Source organism: Pan paniscus, chromosome 20 (genome assembly GCF_029289425.2).
Source record: "Pan paniscus chromosome 20, NHGRI_mPanPan1-v2.0_pri, whole genome shotgun sequence".
Classification (NCBI taxonomy): Eukaryota; Metazoa; Chordata; class Mammalia; order Primates; family Hominidae; genus Pan; species Pan paniscus.
Genome location: NC_073269.2, coordinates 12,805,702 through 12,828,018, shown reverse-complemented (window position 1 = coordinate 12,828,018; position 22,317 = coordinate 12,805,702). Strand labels below are relative to the sequence as shown.

Here is a 22,317-nt window from a genome sequence, read left to right as displayed (position 1 = left end):
TGTGTCGCCCAGGCTGGAGTGCAGTGGCGTGATCTCGGCTTACTGCAAGCTCCGCCTCCCAGGTTCACGCCATTCTCCTGCCTCAGCCTCCCGAGTAGCTGGGACTACAGGTGCCTGCCACCTTGCCTGGCTAATTTTTTGTGTTTTTAGTAGAGATGGGGTTTCACTGTGTTAGCCAGGATGGTCTTGATCTCCTGACCTCGTGATCCACCCGCCTCAGCCTCCCAAAGTGCTGGGATTACAGGCGTGAGCTACCGTGCCTGGCCTTTTTTTTTTTTTTTTTTTGAGATGGAGTTTTGCTCTGTTGCCCAGGCTGGAATGCAGTGGCACCATCTCAGCTCACTGCAACCTCCGCCTCCCAGGTTTGAGTAATTCTCCTGTGTCAGCCTCCCGAGTAGCTGGGATTACAAGAGCCGGCCACCATGCCTGGCTAATTTTTGTATTTTTAGTAAAGATTGGGTTTCACCATATTGGACAGGCTGGTCTCGAACCCCTGACCTCAGGTGATACACCTGCCTTGGCCTCCCAAAGTGCTCGGATTACAGGCGCGAGCCACTGAGCCCGGCCTCAGTCTTATTCAACCTGGGCCAGATCCTGGGGATTCCTGGGTGAAAACGGGCTTGCTGTGAACCCCAGCTCTCTCTGCTGCTGGGGGACCTCCAGCCATCACCCTCTCTCCTCCACAGCCATCTGTGACCGCGGCTGCCACAATGGGGGTCGCTGCATTGGGCCCAACCGCTGCGCCTGTGTGTACGGCTTCATGGGACCTCAGTGTGAGAGAGGTACCAAGCACGCGCGGGTGGGAGGTAGACAGGGGACTCGATGGAGGAAAGGGGGTTTCCTGGAAGTCCCTGAGAGCCTTGAAAGGACCCAGCTGGCCTCCTTCCCGCAGCTGGGGCAGTCTGAGGATATTTCTTTCATTTGCTCATCTGTTCTCCAAAACATCTGCTATTCACTGGCTCTGAGCGAGCACCTGTGTTGGAGTCTGGTAGGAAAGACAGAGGATGTGCCAGTCTGAGGGGCAGGGAGGAGAAACTGCAAGCAGAAGATTCTTATCTGGGAGTGTCAAGGCTAAGACAAGGGTTGGGGCAGCCCTGGAGCATGTGAAGGACAGAGAAACCATCTGCTCCACAGAAGGGAGTCAGGGAGGGCTTCCTGGAGGAGGGGACCCCTCAGCTGGATCTGGTAGGGTGGATTGGACTTCATGAGATGGGCAAACCCCCTCTTTATTGCACCCTAATTCTCTCTTTTTTTTTTTTATTTTGAGACAAAGTTTTGCTCTTTCGGGCTAGAGTGCAGTGGTATGATCTCGGCTCACTGCAACCTCTGCCTCCCAGGTTCAACCAATTCTCCCGCTTCAGCCTCCCGAGTAGCTGGGATTACAGGCATCCCCATGCTCAGCTAATTTTTGTAATTTTAGTAGAGATGAGGTTTTGCCATGTTGGCCAGGCTGGCCTCGAACTCCTGGCCTCAAGTGATCTGCCTGTCTCAGCCTCCCAAAATGAGCCACCACACCCGGTCACCCTAACTCTTAAAAATGATCCCATTTTTAAGACGGCTAAGATAGGTGGGGTCACCTGCTGAGAGGATGTTACCAAAATTAAGAGGGTGGATGTACCAGGAGTTTGAGATCAGCCTGGGTAGCATAGTGAGACCCCCCCTCTCTAAAAAAAGTAAAAAATTAGCCTGGCATGGTGGTGCATATCTGTAGTCTCAGGCTGAAGTGGGAGGATTGCATGAGCCCAGGAGTTCGAGGCTGCAGTGAGCCGTGGTGGTGCCACTGCATTCCAGCCTGGGTGACAGAACCAGACCCTATCTCTCTTAAAAAAAAAAAAGAAAAAGAAAAGAAAGAAAGAAAGAAAGAAAAGAGGCCAGGCACTGTGGCTCATGCCTGCAATTCCAGCATTTTGGGAGGCCGAGACAGGCAGATCACTTGAGGCCAGGAGTTTGAGACCAGCCATGGCCAACATGGCAAAAGCCACCTCTACTAAAAATACACACGAAAATGTAACCGGGTGTGGTAGCGCGTGCCTGTAGTCCCAGCTACTTGGAAGGCTGAGGCATGAGAATTTTTTGAACCTGGGAGGCAGTGAGCCAAGATCACACCACTGTACTCCAGCCTGGAAGACAGAGCGAGACCCTGTCTCAAAAAAAAAAAAAAAAAAAAAGAAAAGAAAAGAAAAAAGGAGAACGGACACAGTGATGTCTTTCTTGTGAGCAGTGAGGTGTGGCAGGGACGGGGAGAGAAGAAGGAGGGAGTCAGGATGAACCCAGGGCCTGGTGAAAACTGGAGGGAAGGTAGTGCTGCACCCTGGCAGGGAGGAGGAGGACTCTGAGCTCAGTGTTGACCGAGGGACTTGCAAGTTGTCCGGGAAGCAGCTGGACACTCAGGCCTGGGGCTGAGACGGCGGCGTGGGCTGCTCCATCCATGGGGACTGAAGCCCAGGGTGCAGCTGAGGATCCCCGTGAGAGAAGGAAGGGCCAGCAGAGACAGCCACCTGGGCATTTAAGCCCGGACAGAAAAAACAGAGCCCACAGGAGGCTGAGAAAGAGAAAGGGAACCGGAGAGGGTGGCGTCAGGGACATCCAGGCTTGTGAGATTTTCAGATGCAGGAGGCATCTGAGTGCCTGATGTTGTGTTTCAGCCCAGGAAGGTGAGGATGGGCAGGACCCGGGGACTAGAAGCTGGAGGGGCTGGGGAAGTGACCTGGGTTTGAGGGTGGGCTTCTGGAAACTGCAGAATTAGAACATGGGCTGTTGGAGGCGGGCCAAGCTCTGGGTGGCAGAAAAGTGAGGGGGAGGGGGAGTGGGGGAGCTGCCAAGAATTACGTTTTGGCTTGGGGCATCAGGACAGCCGGGGGGTGGAGGTCTCTGTGAAGCCCCTCCTCCTTACGGGGCCTGAGTTGGGGGTGAGTTTGGCTTCTTCTCTTGGGAGGGGCTGCCCTTGTTTGAGAGCTAACTCCTTTATTGGAAACATCTGGGAGAAGAGAGCCAAGAAGTCACATCTGGGCTCATGTACTAGGGTTGGGGGAACCAATGCAGTCGCCTTGGGCTGGGCCTGATGGGGATTGGGGATGTGATGTTGGGGGTCCAGAGAATTTAGGCAGATAACAGATCCTTCCCCAAATCTGGGCGATATGGCAGGGCCAGGCGTGTGCTCAAGGACTAGACATGCTTTTTAGCTGGGCATCCGTGGGTCCCTGCCCAGGCCTGAAGGGAGGATAGGCCTGGGGAAGGAGTCCCATCAGTTCAGACAGGGTGTTCACACAGGCCCTGAGCTTTATTGGCTTGGAGGTGCTGGTCTCTTGGAAGTTGGTCAGGAAATGCTTTGAAGAAAAAGGGTTTTGAAGGGTGAATAGGAGTTCGTTAGGTAGGGAAAGGGGAGGAAAGATATTCTATTTAGTAAGGGAGCAGCATAAGTAAAGCCTGGTCTGTGGGTGCAGGGGCCGCTGAGAAGGTGTTAGAGACGCAGAGATCTCTAGACAGGGGCAGCCCTCAGCCAGGTACCCACATCTGTCTGCCCTGCAGATTACCGGACGGGACCCTGCTTTGGCCAAGTAGGCCCCGAGGGGTGCCAGCATCAGCTGACGGGCCTCGTGTGCACCAAGGCACTTTGCTGTGCCACTGTGGGCCGTGCCTGGGGCCTTCCATGTGAACTTTGCCCTGCACAGCCACACCCCTGCCGCCGCGGCTTCATCCCCAATATCCACACGGGGGCCTGCCAAGGTGAATAGTGGGGTCAGGGCTGAGTGGGAGGCCTTAGCTGCCTTGGGTCTTCCCTCCGATGGGCCTCTCACTCCCTTGCCGGGCTTTGTCCTTGCAGATGTGGATGAGTGCCAGGCTGTGCCAGGCCTCTGCCAGGGAGGCAGCTGCGTCAACATGGTGGGCTCCTTCCATTGCCGCTGTCCAGTTGGACACCGGCTCAGTGACAGCAGCGCTGCATGTGAAGGTGGGTGACTGGAGGGGGACAACCTGAGACCTCCTCTGTGACTCATGACCTGGGGGGCTCAGGCTCCCCTGCAGGAAGGCAGAGGGGTCAGGCTGGTGAGGTGCCCAGTTCTGACCTTGTCCCTGTTTATGTAGATGTGAATGAGTGTCTCAGACTGTCCGGCCTCTGTTCTGGGGGTGACTGCACCAACACTGTCGGGAGCTATGTGTGCACCTGTTCCCAAGGTTTTGCCAGCAGCCTGGATGGCACCCACTGCCTGAGTGAACCGAGGGGCTGGAGCAGGAGAGAGTGGGTAGGAGAGAGACCCCTTGTTCAGCTGTCTGTCTCTCTCTTTTTTTTTTTTTTTTTTTGAGACAGAGTCTTACTCTGTTACCCAGGCTGGAGTGCAGTGGTGTGATCTCAGCTCACTGCAACCTCCGCCTCCCAGTTCAAGAGATCCTCCTGCCTCAGCCTCCCAAGTAGCTGGGAGTACAGGCGCATGCCACCACGCCTAGCTAATTTTTGTATTTTTACTAGAGATGGGGTTTCTCCATGTTGGCCAGGCTGGTCTTGAACTCCTGGCCTCAAGTGATCCACCCTCCTCGGCCTCCCAAAGTGCTGGGACTACAGGCGTGAGCCACCTCGCCCGGCCCCACCTTCATTTTTGGGATGGGGAAACTGAGGCCCAGAAAGGAGGTTTGCTTGAGTCCAGTCAACAAGTCCAGAACACACTCAACTCCCCAGACCTCCTGCCCGGGTGGCGGTCCCTTGGGCTGTGGCTCCCCCTGGAGGCCCATGGTTCAGCAACCCCCAGACACTTGGTCTGGCCAAGTGGGAACCCCCCAACACCCCACTGCGCTTAGGCCTCTCCCTCCTTTTGCTGTCTTGATGAGCTGAATGTCAGGCCCTGGAAGTTGCCTGTGGCCAACAGGGCTGGCCAGGAACATGAATGCTGGTGGCGGAGGATGGGCAGTGTCCTGGTTTCGGGAGACAGGAGGGGGCTTGGAGGTTTTCCAGTGTCACCCTGGTCCCCTCAGGCTAGGCCACTACCAGGCAGAGCTGAGAATATTGTGTTTGGAGTTCAGCCAGCATGCTGTGGCCAACTCCAGACTTTATTTATTTATTTATTTTTTTGAGATGGAGTTTCGCTCTTGTTGCCCAGGTTGGAGTGCAATGGTACGATCTTGGCTCACCGCAACCTCTGCCTTCCGGGTTCAAGCGATTCTCCCGCCTCAGCCTCCCAAGTAGCTGGGATTACAGGCATGTGCCACCCCGCCTGGCTAATTTTGTATTTTTAGTAGAGACGGGGTTTCTCTATATTGGTCAGGCTGGTCTCGAACTCCCGACCTCAGGTGATCCGCCTGCCTCGGCCTCCCAAAGTGCTGGGATTACAGGCGTGAGCCAACGCTCCCAGCTGGCCAACTCCAGACTTTCTAGGTCTCCACCACTGGGGGCCATCACAGCTGGCATTGGGGGTAGCTGTGGATACATCCCCTGGACTGCAGGGGGGGGTCCTCTCTCAGCTGCTAAAGACCAGTCCTTGGATTGGACAAACCAGCCTCTGAACATAGGCTTTGGAATCAGTCCGGGGCTCCCACCCAGAGCTGCTCACAGACCCTGTGGCCTTGGGCAAGTGACTTAACCGCTCTGTGCCTCAGTTTCCCCATCTGTAAAATGGTAGATAATAGCAGTACCTAGCTCAATGAAGATTGAGTAAGATATCATTTGGGGAGTAATTTGCAGAGGGCTGGTACCTACAGGATACTTAATACACATTCATGGACACCAGGTAATGTTGGGGCTGTGGCCACTTAGCTCACAGTATGTACTTACAGCAATGACAGGATCATTTTTGTTAAAATTCTTTTAACACAGTCTTACTCTGCCCCCCAGGCTGGAGTGCAATGGCACAATCTCGGCTCACTGCAACCTCCGCCTCCGGGGTTCAAGTGATTCTCCTGCCTCAGCCTCCCCAGTAGCTGGGATTACAGGCACCCACCACCATGCCCGGCTAATTTTTGCATTTTTAGTAGAGACGGGGTTTCACTGTGTTGGCCAGGCTGGTCTCAAACTCTTGACCTCAGGTGATCCACCCACCTCAGCCTCTCAAAGTGCTGGGATTACAGGCATGAGCCACTGTGGCTGAGCATTTTTGTTAAAATTCTTATATTCTGTCTCTCTTGCTTGAGGGACTGTTGCCTGTTGGGTCCCCTGAGATTGGGAAATCGAGTTTCCCATCCTCCTCTTGCTTTTGCAGCTGTGTGACTTTGGAGGAGTCTGTTGATCTCTCCTCGTCTGGGCAGGCCCAGTCCCCTTTGAGGGGCTATGATAAGGCTGAGAATGAAAAACCCTGACTCCCACGCACGTACCTGGGGGGCCCCCAGGTGCAAGGGGCGGGGACCAGGGAGGTAGAAACATTTGCATGTTTTCCCAGCTTGGGGCAGGTCAGGGGTGGCTCTCAGTGGCCCTCCCAGCTGCTGGGAGGAGTTTTTTAAACTGTGGGCCACCAGCCAAGGTTTGTGCATTTTTAAGCCTAAAAATATGCTCTTTAAGCCAGAGCCTGAGAAATCTGATCGCTGCATAAAGCCATTGACCTTGAGGGCGCAGTGGGAAGTGGAAGAGTGTTGGTGGTTCTCATACCTGGGGAGCCTGTCTGCCTCAGTCACCCCGGGGGCTGTAGCCGTCAATCCACCCCTCGACTCCTTGGGGCCCCTCTCTGAAATTCACAGTCTCGTAGGCTTCTGCATAATGCCTGAAGCCAGCAAGCAAAGACACACAGCTGCAGATCTCAGTGTCCCTGCCTGGTATCCCACCGGGGTAGTCCTTCCCCGCCAATGGGTCTTCCTCAGTGTGGTTGGATGCCTGCAGCGACGGGGAGCTCACTACCTCTGTGCGATAACTTGGAATCTTGGTAACAAGAGATGGCACTGAGCAAGCATTGGCCACATGTCAAACTTTTCTATTTATTTATTTATTTATTTTTGAGGCAGAATCTTGGTCTGTGGCCCAGGCTGGAGTGCAGTGGCACAATCTTGGCTCACTACAACCTCTGCCTCCCAGGTTGAAGTGATTCTCCTGCCTCAGCCTCCCAAGTAGCTGGGATTACAGGTGTGCACCACTGCACCTGGCTAATTTTTGTATTTTTAGTAGAGACTGGGTTTCGTCATGTTGGCCAGGCTCTTCTTGAACTCCTGACCTCGTGATCTACCCGCCTCAGCCTCCCAAAGTGCTGAGATTACAGGCGTGAGCCACTGCGCCCGGCCCTTTATTTTTTTTGAGATGGAGTCTCGCTCTGTTGCCCAGGCTGGAGTGCAGTGGCATGATCTCAGCTCACTGCAATCTTTGTCTCCTGGGTTCAAGCAATTAGTGATTCTCCTGCCTCAGCCTCCCAAGTAGCTGTGATTACAAGTGCCTGCCACCACCCTTGGCTAATTTTTGTATTTTTAGTAGACATGAGGTTTCGCCATGTTGGTCAGGCTGGTCTTGCACTCCTGACCTTAAGAGATCCTCCCGCCCCAGCCTCCCAAAGTGCTGGGATTACAGGTGTGAGCTACTGCATCTGGACTATGTCAGACTTTTCATCCAGGTAATACTTTTCCCGGGTGAGGTGGGTGCTCCAAGCATCCCTATTTTATGGAGAGGAAACTGAGGCACAGAGTGGCAAACAGACTCGTCCTACAGGCAGTGCTGCTACAGCTGGAATTTGGATCCAGGTCTGGTCACTGATGTCCTGTGCTCATGGGCTCACCCTCTGATCTTTTGCAGACTACCGGGCCGGCACCTGCTTCTCAGTGCTTTTCGGGGGCCACTGTACTGGAGACCTCGCCGGCCACTACACTCGCAGGCAGTGCTGCTGTGACAGGGGCAGGTGCTGGGCGGCTGGCCCGGTCCCTGAGCTGTGTCCTCCTCGGGGCTCCAGTGAGTAAGAGCTGCAGCCTGCAGGGCTGTGGGGGAGGAGGGGACAGGGGAGGGCCAAGGGCCTGGCCTCAACCCTGCTTCCTTGCAGATGAATTCCAGCAACTGTGCGCCCAGCGGCTGCCGCTGCTACCCGGCCACCCTGGCCTCTTCCCTGGCCTCCTGGGCTTCGGATCCAATGGCATGGGTCCCCCTCTTGGGCCAGCGCGACTCAACCCCCATGGCTCTGATGCGCGTGGGATCCCCAGCCTGGGCCCTGGCAACTCTAATATTGGTGAGGCCTGGGGCTTGGGAGGAACATTCCAAGACTTGAAGGATGGTCCTGGATCTGGGGAGAGAGCTCCGAACAGGGGAGGGTGTCCAGGCCTCAGAGAGAGGGTTAGGGCTTTGGAGGGGGAACTGCTGGCCTGGCTAGTAGGGATGACAGTGCTAGTAGTGGATGGGGATGGAGGTAACTGGAGAATCTGCTCCTCAGAGTTAGGGTTTGGGCTGGACACAGCGACTCATGCCTATAATCCCAGTACTTTGGGAGGCCGAGGTGGAAGGATCACTTGAGGCCAGGAGTTCGAGACCAGCCTGGGTGACATAGCAAGACCCTGTCTCTACAGCAAATTGAAAATTAGCTAGGTGTGGTGATGTGCACCAGTAGTCCCTGCCACTCAGGAGGATGAGGCAGGAGGATTGCTGGAGCCCAGGAGTTGGAAGCTGCAGTGAGCTGTGATTGTGTCACTGCCCTCCAACCTGGGTGACAGAGTGAGACCCTGTCTCTACAAATAAACAAATAAATAAATAAATAAATAAATAAATAAATAAGTCAGAGTTCGGGCTTTGGGTGGGGAGTTTGGGCCTGGTGTGGGGGTCTGTCATGTAGGATTTAGGCCTGGGGTGGGTTCTTGCCCCATAATGAGGATTTGGGCCCAGAGTGGGAGTCTGGGCATCTCTGGGACCAGGTTAGAGGGATCTAGGCTCCAGATTGAAGGGATCTAAGGCTCCATTTTGGAGGGATCTAGGCCCCAGGTTGGAGGGATCTAGGCTTCAGGTTGGAGGGATCTAAGGCCCCAGGTTGGAGGGATCTAGGCTCCAGGTTGGAGGGATCTAGGTCCCAGGTTGGAGTTCTGAATCTAAGGCAGGACTCTCCATGAGAAAGAGGGCAGGATCTGAGCCAGGGCAGGGTCCCAGCCTTAGAGGGGGTATCTGGGCCTAGAGAGGTGAAGCCCAGGCTCCAGACTGGGGCGGGGCCAGCCACTGCTCAGATGCCTCTGCCGGCCCCACCCGTAGGCACTGCTACCCTGAACCAGACCATTGACATCTGCCGACACTTCACCAACCTGTGTCTGAATGGCCGCTGCCTGCCCACGCCTTCCAGCTACCGCTGCGAGTGTAACGTGGGCTACACCCAGGACGTGCGCGGCGAGTGCATTGGTGAGCCGCGGCCAGGTGGAAGGGGGGGCGGTTCTCACTGCCCTGCTTGTGCTAGGGCTCAGGGTCCTCTCCCCTCAGATGTAGACGAATGCACCAGCAGCCCCTGCCACCACGGTGACTGTGTCAACATCCCCGGCACCTACCACTGCCGGTGCTACCCGGGCTTCCAGGCCACGCCCACCAGGCAGGCATGCGTGGGTACGGCTGTCCGTCCGAGAGTGGGGGTGATGTTGGGGGGTCTGGCCCAGGCTTGGAGGGTGGGGAGCACCTCTTGACTGCCCGCCTGCCTTCCCCGCAGATGTGGACGAGTGCATTGTCAGTGGTGGCCTTTGTCACCTGGGCCGCTGTGTCAACACAGAGGGCAGCTTCCAGTGTGTCTGCAATGCAGGCTTCGAGCTCAGCCCTGACGGCAAGAACTGTGTGGGTGAGTTGGGGGTGGGTGGGTGGGCAGGGGCTTCCGGGCCCCACTAGCTGCCTTTTACAGCCACCTCAAATCTTCACTCTGCCCCAAAACCCACCTCCCTCCCTACGATGTCTCCTCTGCTCACCTCTGAACCCAGCAGCTCACCTTAGACCCTTCTTATCCCCTGACCACCCTGACTCTCCCCTTCATTTCCTCCTTCCTGAATTTATTCCGTGAATCACAAAAAAGGACATTTTGGAGCCAGTCTTGGTGCCTTATGCCTGTAATCCCAGCACTTTGCAGGGCTGAGGCAGGAGAATCTCTTGAGCTGAAAAGGTTGAGGCTGCAGTGAGCTGTGATCGTGCCCCTGCACTCCAGCCTGGCTGATAGAGCGAGACTCCATCTCCTAAAAAAAAAAAAGTCCGAGTGTAGTGGATCACGCCTGTAATCCCAGCACTTTGGGAGGCCGAGGTGGGTGGATCACCTGAGGTCAGGAGTTCGAGACCAGCTTGACCAACACGGTGAAACCCCATCTCTACTAAATACAAAAAAATTAGCTGGGGGTGGTGGCAGACACCTGTAATCCCAGCTACTTGGGAGGCTGAGGCGGGAGACTTGCCTGAACCCAGGAGACGGAGGCTGCAATGAGCCAAGATCACACCACTGCACTCCAGTGTGGGTGACAGAGAGAGACTCAGTCTCAAAAAAAAAAAAAAAAATTTTTTTTATGCCAAGCTTGGTGGCTCACAACTGTAATCCCAGTACTTTGGAAGGCAGGAGGATCGCTTGAGGCCAGGAGTTCAAGATCAGCCTGAGCAACATAGCAAGACCCTGTCTCTACAGAAAACCCAAAAATTAGCCTGGCATGGTGGCAGGTGCCTGTAGTCCCAGCTACTCAGGAGGTTGAGGCAGGAGGATCACTTGAGCCCAGGAGTTCGGGGCTGCAGTGAGCTGTGATTGCATCACTGCACTCTAGCCTAGGTGACAGACCTAGACCTTGTTTCAAAAAAAAAATATATATATATGTAAAATATATATATTTATATTTATTTATATATTTATTCATTTATTCATTTTGAGTCTCTCTCTATCTCCCAGGCTGGAGTGCAGTGGTGCCATCTTGGCTCACTGCAACCTCTGCTGCCCGGGTTCAAGTGATTATATATATATATGTAAAATATATATATTTATATTTATTTATATATTTATTCATTTATTCATTTTGAGTCTCTCTCTATCTCCCAGGCTGGAGTGCAGTGGTGCCATCTTGGCTCACTGCAACCTCTGCTGCCCGGGTTCAAGTGATTCTCCTGCCTCAGCCTCCTGAGTAGCTGGGATTACAGGTGTGCGCCACTGTGCCCGGCTAATGTTTGTATTTTTAGTAGAGATGGGGTTTCACCATGTTGGCCAGGCTGGTCTTGAACTCCTGACCTCAGGTGATCCGCCCGCCTTGGCCTCCCAAAGTGCTGGGATTACAGGCGTGAGCCATTGCGCCCGGCCATGTATTTATTTTTTTGTGATTGGGTCTCACTGTGTTGCCTAGGCTGGACTTTAACTCATATCCCAGCAGACAGACTAATATGCAAGCAAACACAGCCACAGACAACCACAGCTTCTTTGCCTCCCACACCCCAGGGAGGGGTCCTGGGGGGCTCAAGCAATGTCCCCGCCTCAGCCACTTGAGTAGCTGGGACTACAGGCATGAGCCAGCATACCTGGCTTCTTCATTCTTTTTCATGGCCGAATAATGTTCCATTACATGAATAGACCACAGTGTGTTGATCCATTCAGTAGGACACTGGTTCGTTTTCACTTTTTGCTGTTAGGCATAATGCTTCTATGAATGCTCATGTGCATATTTTTGTGGTGGCATTTCATGCATTTATTTATTTTATTTTATTTATTTATTTATTTATTTATTTTGAGATGGAGTCTCACTCTGTCACCCAGGCTGGAGTGCAGTGGTGTGATCCTGGCTCACTGCAAGCTCCACCTCCCGGGTTCACGTCATTCCCCTGCCTCAGCCTCCCGAGTAACTGGGACCACAGGCACCCGCCGCCACGCCCGGCTGATTTTTTTTTCTTTTTTTTTGTATTTTTAGTAGAGATGTGGTTTCACCATGTTAGCCAGGATGGTCTCGATCTCCTGACCTCGTGATCTGCCCATCTCGGCCTCCCAAAGTGCTGGGATTACAGGTGTGAACCACCGCGCCCAGCCACATTTTTTTTTTTTTTTAAATGTATGTTCAGTCCTTTATTGTTTAAAACTGACATTTTGGAAAACAACTCATCTCTGCCCTTGCCACCTTCCATTAAATTAGACCATGGTCTTACTAACTTTATTTCCGTTTCCTTTTTATGAAATTGAAGTAAGATTCACACAACCTAAATTTAATCATTTAAAAGTGAACAAGAGGTTGGACGCAGTGGCTCACACCTGTAATCCCAGCACTTTGGGAGGCCGAGGCGGGCTTATCACGAGGTCAGGAGTTCAAGACTAGCCTGGCCAACATGGTGAAACCCCGTCTCTACTAAAAATACAAAAACAATTAGCCGGGCGTGGTGGTACATGCCTGTAATCCCAGCTACTCAGGAGGCTGAAGCAGGAGAATCGCTTGAACCCGCGAGGCGGAGGTTGCAGGGAGCTGAGATCACACCACTGTGCTCCAGCCTGGGCGACAGAGCGAGACTCTGTCTCAAAAAAAAAAAAAAATGTTGTCTTTTAAAAAATATTTAAACATTTTAAAATGAACAATTCACTGATATTTAATAAATTTCCAATGTTGTGCAAAAACCACCACCTTTATTCAGCTTTGAGCAAATATTTATGCACCACCTACTGTATTGCAGCCTGAGTAAGACAGGGGTTGTGCCCCGGGGAACTCACGTCCCAGCGGACGGACTAATATGCAAGCTCACACAGTCACAGACAACCACAGCTTGTTTGCCTCCCACACCCCAGGGAGGGATCCTGGGGGGTCAGCCCTGGAGCCTGGAGGAGGGAGAGAGAGGGTCCCAGTGTGGTCCCTGCCTGGACCCAGCCTCTCCTGTTGTCCCCAGACCACGACGAGTGTGCCACCAGCACCATGTGTGTCAACGGCGTGTGTCTCAACGAGGATGGCAGCTTCTCCTGCCTCTGCAAACCCGGCTTCCTCCTGGCACCTGGCGGCCACTACTGCATGGGTGAGCCTGGAGCCAGACTGGCCAGCAGAGGGGAGAAGGGAGATGGGGAAGCAGAGGGACGGCGAGGAAGAGGAGAGGGACTGGACGGGGATGGGACGGGCATGAGAGAAGGAGAAGAGAAGGGGCAGGGAGAAAAAGAGGAGGAGGAGGGAAAAGGGGAGAAGCGAAGAAAAAGAAAAGGAAGAAAAGAAGAGGCAGGTGCAGTGGCTCACGCCTGTAGTCCCAGCACCTTGGGAGGCCGAGGCAGATGGATCATTTGAAGTCAGGAGTTCAAGACCAGCCTGGCCAAAATGGTGAAACCCCATCTCTACTAAAAATACAAAAATTAGCCAGGTATGGTGGTGGGCACCTGTAATCCCAGCTACTTGGGAGGCTGAGGCAGGAGAATTACTTGATCCTGGGAGGTAGAGGTTGCAGTGAGCCGAGATCGCACCATTGCACTCCAGCCTGGGTGACAAGAGTGAGACTCCGTCTCAAAAGAAAAAAAAAGTGATGCATTATAAGGTGGGGAGGGGCCAGGTTCATCTGTGATCCCAGCACTTTGGGAGGCTGAGGTTAGAGGATCACTTGAGGACAGGAGTTCGAGACCAGCCTGAGCAACATAGTCAGACCCCATTTCTACCTAAAAAAAAATTAGCTGGGCATGGTAGCATGCACCTGTAATCCCAGCACTTTGGAAGGCTGAGGCAGAAGGATCACTTGAGCTCAGGAGTTTGAGACCAGCCTGGGCAACATGATGAGACTCCGTCTCTATAAAAAATTTTTAAAAATTAGCCGAACATGGAGATGAACCCCTGTAGTCCCTCCTACTCGGGAGGCTGAGGCAGCAGGATCGCTTGAGCCCCGGAGTTGGAGGCCGCAGTGAGCTATGATCATGCCACTGCACTCCAGTCTGGAAGTCAGACCCTGCCTTTAAAAAATTTGTTTAAAGGTGGAGAGAAAGATAGAAAGATGGGGAATAATGGGAGAGGAGAAGAGGAAGGAGACAAGAGGAGGAGAGGACAGAGACACAGACAACAGGAAACTGGAAAGACAAGAAACTGGAAAGGAAAGAAATAGAATGGCTGGGAAGATGGAAAGGTTGGGAGATGGGGAGGGGAGAGAGGAAGGGAGCAGGCTGGAACCCATCCCTGTGCCGCCACTGCTTCTGCAGACATTGACGAGTGCCAGACGCCCGGCATCTGCGTGAACGGCCACTGTACCAACACTGAGGGCTCCTTCCGCTGCCAGTGCCTGGGGGGGCTGGCGGTAGGCACGGATGGCCGTGTGTGCGTGGACACCCACGTGCGCAGCACCTGCTATGGGGCCATCGAGAAGGGCTCCTGTGCCCGCCCCTTCCCTGGCACCGTCACCAAGTCCGAGTGCTGCTGTGCCAACCCGGACCACGGTTTTGGGGAGCCCTGCCAGCTTTGTCCTGCCAAAAACTCCGGTGAGCATCTGGCTGCCCGGTCCCCATCGCCTCCTTGGTCTGAATGCCTCCATCGGTCCTCGCTTCTGGTGGGGGGTCATGGCTGCCATGGAGTGGGGGCTCTTCCCAAAAAGAGGCTGAAGGGAGTTGCTCCCTCCCTGGGGTTGGAGTTGTGTCTTAGTCCCAAACTCTTGCCCAAGACCAGGGGGCCTCATCCTTGCCTGTGGCTGAATCCGAGCCATGGCTAAGCTCCCTGACCCGTCTCACTCTGTCCCTCCATCCCCAGCTGAGTTCCAGGCACTGTGCGGCAGTGGGCTTGGCATTACCACGGATGGTCGAGGTAAGTGGAGCCCAGCCCCTCCAAACAGCAGCCAGCCTGCCCCTACCAGATGTGGGGAGAGCTGTGGTGGGAGGCTGTAGGAGTTGGCCCGGGGTTCCCCAGACCAGACGGCTTCAACAACAGAAGTTGATTCTCTCACACTCCTGGAGGCCAGAGGACGGAGATCAAGGTGCGGGCAGGGCTGGTTCCCTTGGAGGCTTTGAGGGAGAATCTGTCCCGGACCTCTCTCCAGCTTCTGGTGGTGGCTCCAGCAATCTTTGGCATTTCTTGGCTCATAGAGGCGTCACCCCATCTCTGCCTCCATCTTCACATGGTGTTCTCCCTGTGTGCGTGTCTGTGTCCAAAACTCCCCCCACCCTTTTTTAGAGGTGAGAGCTCACTCTATTGCCCAGGCTCGAGTGATGTGGTGCAATCACGGCTCACTGCAAACTCGACCTCTTGGGCTCAAGTGATACCACCTGAGTAGCTGGGACTACAGGCACTCACCACCATGATCTGCTAATTTGTTTTTCTTCCCTTTTCTTTTCTTTTTTCTTTTCTTTTCTTTTCTTTTCCTTTCCTTTCCTTTCCTTTCTTTCCTTTCCTTTCTTTCTTTCTTTCTCTTTCTTTTCTTTCTTTCTTTTTTTTTTTTTTTGACAGAGTCTTGCTCTATTACCCAGGCTGGAGTACAGTGGCGTGATCTTGGCTCACTGCAACCTCCGCCTCCTGGGTTCAAGCGATTCTCCTGCCTCAGCCTCCCAAATAGCTGGGATTACAGGCATGCAGCTCCATGCCTGGCTAATTTTTGTATTTTTTTTTTTTTTGTAGAGATGAGATTTTGCCATGTTGCCCAGGCTGGTCTCAAACTTCTAGCCTCAAGTGATCCACCCACCTTGGCCTCCCAAAGTGCTGTGATTACAGACATGAGCTGCCATGCCCAGCCAATTTTTAAAACATTTACTTTATGGCCAGATGCGGTGGCTCACGCCTGTAATTCCAGCACTCTGGGAGGCTGAGGGAGGTGGATCACTTGAGGTCAGGAGTTCCACACCAGCCTGGCCAACATGGTGAAACCCCATCTCTACTAAAAATAGAAAAATTAGCCAGCCGTGGTGGCAGACGGCTGTAATCCCAGCTACTTGGGGGGCTGAGTCATGAGAATCACTTGAACGAGGGACGTGGAGGTTGCAGTGAGCCGAGATTGCACCACTGCACTCCAGCCTGTGTGACAGAGTGAGACCCTATCTCAAAAATAAAAAAATTGCTTTTTATAGACATGGGTCTTGCTATGTTGCCCAGGCTGGTCTCAAACTCCTGGGCTCAAGCAATCCTCCCACCTCAGCCTCCCAAAGTGGTGGGATTACAGGTGACAGCCATCGTATCTGGCCTATAATTGCTTTTATTTTTATGACAGTGCCACTGTATGGATGTCTGCTCCACTATTTCCAAACTGGAGATAGTTTGGCCCCTGCCCCACTGAGGTCATTTGACAATGTCTGGAGTAATACTGGGGCGGTGGGTGCTACTGACATCTCATGGGTGGAGGCCACGGGAGCTGCTCAACATCCTAAAATGCACGGGATGGCCCCTCGCAGCAAAAAATGATCTGGCCCCAAATGTCAGCAGTGCCCAGGCTGAGAAACCTCGGTTTAGAGCAGAATGAGGCCAGGTCTGGGCTGGAGCTCTGGCCTTGGGGAATCTGACTTCTAGAGACCCCTGGTGCACCGCGACACACCCTCCTCCTGCCGCAGACACACCCTCCTTCTGCTGCTGCTGACACACCCTCCTCCTGCCGCAGACATCAACGAGTGTGCTCTGGATCCTGAGGTTTGTGCCAATGGCGTGTGCGAGAACCTTCGGGGCAGCTACCGCTGTGTCTGCAACCTGGGTTATGAGGCAGGTGCCTCAGGCAAGGACTGCACAGGTTTGAGCATGCCACCTGGCGGGAGGATGTGTGGGCAGCCTCTCCCACTGCAGACCCCTCACCCCTCTCTCTCACCCCCACCCCACAGACATGGATGAGTGTGCCCTTAACAGCCTCCTGTGTGACAACGGGTGGTGCCACAATAGCCCTGGCAGCTACAGCTGCTCCTGCCCCCCCGGCTTCCACTTCTGGCAGGACACGGAGATCTGCAAAGGTACTGGGTCCCGGGCTCACGTGGGTTTGCACACACACATATGCTCCAACAGACTTGGCATGTGGCATGTGCACACACAGGCATGCACACGCTCAAAGATGCTTACGTGTTACCTCTATTCACACACGCATGCTATACGTAGTGTGCACACACACATATATGCACACGCTCAGATACATGTTGCATGAGGTGTGTACACAAGACACACATGCACACGCTCAGAAGCATCCTGTGCACAACCACACTCAGACATGCACGTTGCATGTGTCATGCATACATACACCCAGACATGCTGCACATGCTGTGTGCACACAGACACATACATTGAGACATGCTGTGTGCATGTGTACACAGACATGCATACTCAAAGACACTTGCATATGTACCTACATTCACACACACACACTCAAAGACACATATATACTCACATTTACATACACACGTATTCTTTTTTTTTTTTTTTTTGAGACAGAGTCTTGCTCTATCACCCAGGCTGGAGTGCAGTGGCATGATCTCAGCTCACTGCAACCTCTGCCTCCTAGTTCAAGCGATTCTCCTGCCTCAGCCTCCCAAGTAGCTGAGATTACAGGCGTCCATAACCAAGCCCAGATAATTTTTGTATTTTTAGTAGAGACAGGGTTTCACCATGTTCGCCAGGCTGGTCTCGAACTCCTGACCTCAAGTGATCCACCTGCTTCAGCCTCCCAAAGTGTTGGGATTATAGGCGCGAGCCACTACACCTGGCCCATACACTCATTCTCACACTTCCCACACTTGCAGTCCCAGTCACACACGGTTGTACACACTCAGGGGCACACAGTTATACACACATCCCAGAAGTCCTACTCGAACTACAGAGTTTGGAGAGCTTCTAGGTGGATGGACATATCTGTGTGCTGGCAGGGCGGCATGCCGACAGCAGGCACGGAAGTTCCACATCTCCTCCCAGATACCCTGCACCGTGCATCTCTTCCATCTGGCTGTTCATCATTTGTAATATCCTTTTTTTTTTATTTTATCTTTTTGAGACAGAGTCTCGCTCTGTCACCCAGGCTGGAGTGCAATGGGGCGATCTCGGCTCACTGCAACCTCCACCTCCTGGGTTCAAGCAATTCTCCCGCCGTTTAAGAGATTATCCTGTCTCTGCCTCCCAAGTAGCTGGGACTACAGGCGTGTGCCATCACGCCCAGCTAATTTGTATTTTTAATAGAGATGGGGTTTCATCGTGTTGGCCAGGCTGGTCTCAAACTCCTGACCTCAGTGATCCACCCGCCTCTGCCTCCCAAAGAGGTGGGATGACAGGCGTGAGCCACAGCGCCCAGCCTGTGATATCCTTTATAATAAACTAGAAAATGTAAGTTAAGTATTTCCCTGAGTCCTGTGAGCCCCTCTAGCGGATGATCAAGCCCGAGGAGAAGGCAGAAATTCTGGAGGCCCCGATTTGCAACTGGCATCTGGTGTGGAAGACAGTCTTGTGGGACTGAGCCCTCAACCTGTGGAGTCAGACTTTAACTCCAGGCAGAAAGCGTCAGAATTGAATTATAGGGCACCCTGTTGGTGTCGGAGAATTGGGCAGCTTGGCAAAAGCAAACAAACAAAAAACCCCACGTCTGATCACTGATGTATTCTGTGTTGTGTTGAAGGTGAGAGTAAGAATACAGTTTTGGCTGGGTGCAGTGACTCACACCTATAATCCCAGCACTTTGGGAGGCTGAGGCGGGTGGACCACCTGAGGTTGGGAGTTTGAGACCAGCCTGGCCAACATCATGAAATCCCGTCTCTACTAAAAATACAAAAAAAATTAGTCAGGCATGTTGGCACATGCCTGTAGTCCCAGCTACTTGGGAGGCTGAGGCACGAGAATCGCTTGAACCCGGGAGACGGAGGTTGCAGTCAGCCGGGATGGTGCCACTGCACTCCAACCTGGGTAACAGAGCGAGACTCTGTCTCAAAAAAAAAAAAAAAAAAAAAGAACAGTTTGGCATTTCCTTTCTCTTACAGCATGTACACACACAGCTCAGCACACACATGTGCTTGCACGCACATTTGATTCCAGTGCCCTCTGCACGCTTGTGCATCTGGGTGCACCCCGTGCCACCGGTTGCAGCGGCCCCTTGGGGAGGAGGGGTCCTGGCCAGGTAAGGCAACTCCTCCTGCAGCTCAGGACCTGGTGGGGGGCCGTCCCCGCAGATGTCGACGAATGCCTGTCCAGCCCGTGTGTGAATGGCGTCTGTCAGAACCTGGCTGGCTCCTACACCTGCAAATGTGGCCCTGGCAGCCAGCTGGACCCCTCTGGTACCATCTGTCTAGGTGAGCGGCCCCGGAGCCCGACGGCGTTCCAGAGGCTGGGCGTCTATGGGTCAGGGTGCAGGTGTAGGGCCGGCAGGTGAGACAGGTGACCCGCCTCTTCTCCCCAGACAGCACCAAGGGCACCTGCTGGCTGAAGATCCAGGAGAGCCGCTGTGAGGTGAACCTTCAGGGAGCCAGCCTGCGGTCCGAGTGCTGCGCCACCCTCGGGGCAGCCTGGGGGAGCCCCTGCGAACGCTGCGAGATCGGTAATATCCTCCTTGAGGCCTCCCAGGCGCCCATGGGAAAAGCCCTCCATGGGGCGGGTCCCCCCTGGGGCTGGCATGAGAAAATGACTCCTCTCTTCACTCTCGTTCTCCCAATTGCAGACCCTGCCTGTGCCCGGGGCTTTGCCCGGATGACAGGTGTCACCTGCGATGGTAACTCCCTGCCCGTGTCCAGCTCACCCCCTACTCCAGAGCCCGCACACAACCAGGTGCACCACCCTCATGGGTGCCACCTCCGGCCCCGCCCTGGAGTCTTTTGCGATGGGGACAGACGTTCTCCCTACCTGGTCCCCAGGCCTTCTTGAGAGTCCCCGTGTCCCCGTCCCCTTCCTTCCTCCTCAAGGACAACTTGAGACCCCAGGGGAATGGCCAGCCAGTGCCCTTCCCCTCCCTGGACCCTCCGGCTTTCCCTCCTCCTTACCCAGATGTGAACGAGTGTGAGTCCTTCCCGGGAGTCTGTCCCAACGGGCGTTGCATCAACACTGCTGGGTCTTTCCGCTGTGAGTGTCCAGAGGGCCTGATGCTGGACGCCTCAGGCCGGCTGTGCGTGGGTGAGTCCAGGCGAGGTCCGCATACAGGGCCACACGTTCTTCCTTTGTTCCCTCCACCCGCAGTGACTTGAGGAACAGGAGAGTTTTTTTTTTTTTTTGAGACAGAGTCTCGCTCTGTCGCCCAGGCTGGAGTGCAGTGGCGCAATCTCGGCTCACTGTAACTTCCGCCTCCCGGGTTCAAGCGATTCTCCTGCCTCAGCCTCCTGAGTAGCTGGGATTACAGGCACATACCACCAAGCCCAGCTAATTTTTGTATTTTTAGTAGAGATGGGGTTTCACCATGTTGGCTAGGATAGTCTCGAACTCCTGACCTCAGGTGATCTGCCCGCCTCGGCCTCCCAAAGTGTTGGGATTACAGGCGTGAGCCACCGCACCCGGCCTGAACAGGAGAGATTTCAGGCATCCTTTGGGATCCTCTGCCTCTGGCTAACATATCATGAAAGACATTTGGGTGGGTTTTTTTTTCTTTTTTCTTGAGACAGGGTCTCACTCTGTCACCCAGGCAGGAGTGCAGTGGCGCAATCTCATCTCACTACAACTTGCACTTCCTGGGTTCAACTGATTTTTGTACCTTGATCTCCTGAGCAGCTGGGACTACAGGTGTGCACCACCACACCCGCTAATTTATTTATTTATTGGTATATCTATATATATTTTTGTAGGGACAGGGTCTCACTATCTTGCCTAGGCTGGTCTCAAACTCCTGGCCTCAAGGGATCCCCCTACCTCAGCACCCCGGAGTGCTGGAAGTCCAGCCAGGATTTATCTTTGAGGACAGTATTAGGTTCACAGCAAATATGAACACATAGCCCCCACCTCCACACACGTACAGCCTCCCCAACTATCAACATCTTGCACTGGGGTTAGAAGGTGCATTTGTTACGATGGATGAAACTGCACGGGTACAGCATTGTCATCTCTAAGTCCATAGAGCACCTTAGGGTTTACCCTTGGTGTATTGGACATTCTATGGGTTTGGACGAACGTATAATGACGTATGTTCACCATTGTAGTGTCATACAGGGTAGTTTCACTGCCCTAAAAATCCTTAGTGGCCGGGCATGGTGGCTCACGCCTGTAATGCCAGCACTTTGGGAGGCCGAGGCGGGTGGATTGCTTGAGGTTAGGAGTTCAAGACCAGCCTGGTAAACATGGTGAAACCCCATCTCTACTAAAATACAAAAATTAGGTGAGCGTGGTAGCGGTGTCTGTAATCCCAGCTACTCGGGAGGCTGAGGCAGGAGAATCGCTTGAACCCGGGAGGCGGAGGTTGCAGTGAGCTGAGATTGTGCCGCTGCACTACAGCCTGGGGGACAGAGCGAGACTCCGTCTAAAAAAAAAAAAAAAAAATTGGCCAGGCACGGTAGCTCACGCCTGTAATCCCAGCACTTTGGGAGGCCGAGGCGGGCAGATCACTTGAATTTGAGATCAGCCTGGCCAACGTGGTGAAACCGAGTCTCTACTAAAAAATAACAAAAGTCAGCTGGGTGTGGTGGCAGACACCTGTAATCCCAGCTCCTCGGGAGGCTGAGTCGGGAGAATTGCTTGAACCTGGGAGGTGGAGGTTATGGTGAGCTGAGATTGTGCCACTGCACTCCAGCCTGAGTGACAGAGCAAGACTATGTCTCAAAAGAAATCAATCAACCAATGAATCAATCATGTAAAAAAAATATGGATAGAAGGGCTTAGAACAGTGCTACAGAACAGTACACATAGTACCCTCCCAGACAGTGCCTGGAGGAAGTCACCCCTTTCCACTCTGGCCCTCGACCTGACTACGTCCGGGAGAATGTTTCCGATGGGAGTGACTGAGCGGCACGCCTGTCCCGCAGCGGGCACAGTGTGGCAGGGGTGGGGACGCAGTGACTGTCCCCCCGTGCAGATGTGAGATTGGAACCATGTTTCCTGCGATGGGATGAGGATGAGTGTGGGGTCACCCTGCCTGGCAAGTACCGGATGGATGTCTGCTGCTGCTCCCTCGGGGCCGCGTGGGGAGCCGAGTGCGAGGCCTGCCCGGATCCCGAGTCTCTGGAGTTCGCCAGCCTGTGCCCGCGGGGGCTGGGCTTTGCCAGCCGGGACTTCCTGTCTGGCCGACCGTTCTATAAAGGTGCGGTTGGGGAAGGGGTCAGGCCCCTGGAAGGATGGGGAGGGGCACGGCATAGGCAAAAGCCTGGAGATGGGAGGTGTGTTTGGGGAAAAGGGGATGTGGGTAAGGTGAGGCACTAAGAACCCAGGGAGGGCTTGGTGTATGGATCCCGAGCTTGGGGACGTCAGGGTGGTTTGATGCCCCTGTACTTCAGATGTGAATGAATGCAAGGTGTTCCCTGGCCTCTGCACGCACGGTACCTGCAGAAACACGGTGGGCAGCTTCCACTGCGCCTGTGCGGGGGGCTTTGCCCTGGATGCCCAGGAACGGAACTGCACAGGTAGGTGCCACCTCTGCCTCTTGGAGAGAGCGTGATCCTTGGCAGGGATAGG

General features: G+C 54.0%; 1 protein-coding gene across 6 annotated transcripts in view; it reads left to right on the top strand.

Annotated features, from left to right (window-relative positions):
- The window catches only part of FBN3 (fibrillin 3), an 86,054-nt gene that overhangs the window by 3,963 nt on the left and 59,774 nt on the right, over positions 1-22,317 (top strand). For 3 of the 6 annotated variants that reach the window (XM_063599820.1, XM_063599821.1, XM_063599819.1), the window contains exons 6-23: positions 687-782; positions 3,529-3,726; positions 3,824-3,949; positions 7,694-7,846; positions 7,935-8,117; positions 9,122-9,265; positions 9,344-9,463; positions 9,564-9,689; positions 12,728-12,850; positions 14,004-14,279; positions 14,545-14,598; positions 16,376-16,501; positions 16,590-16,715; positions 18,906-19,025; positions 19,133-19,441; positions 19,714-19,839; positions 21,722-21,946; positions 22,140-22,265. In XM_063599820.1, coding sequence (XP_063455890.1) covers positions 687-782; positions 3,529-3,726; positions 3,824-3,949; positions 7,694-7,846; positions 7,935-8,117; positions 9,122-9,265; positions 9,344-9,463; positions 9,564-9,689; positions 12,728-12,850; positions 14,004-14,279; positions 14,545-14,598; positions 16,376-16,501; positions 16,590-16,715; positions 18,906-19,025; positions 19,133-19,441; positions 19,714-19,839; positions 21,722-21,946; positions 22,140-22,265 — 2,757 coding nt within the window. Of the gene's footprint in view, positions 1-686; positions 783-3,528; positions 3,727-3,823; positions 3,950-4,083; positions 4,210-7,693; positions 7,847-7,934; positions 8,118-9,121; positions 9,266-9,343; positions 9,464-9,563; positions 9,690-12,727; positions 12,851-14,003; positions 14,280-14,544; positions 14,599-16,375; positions 16,502-16,589; positions 16,716-18,905; positions 19,026-19,132; positions 19,442-19,713; positions 19,840-21,721; positions 21,947-22,139; positions 22,266-22,317 lie in introns of all 6 variants that reach the window. The other 3 variants (XM_063599822.1, XM_055102809.2, XM_055102810.3) reach the window with 2 other exon arrangements.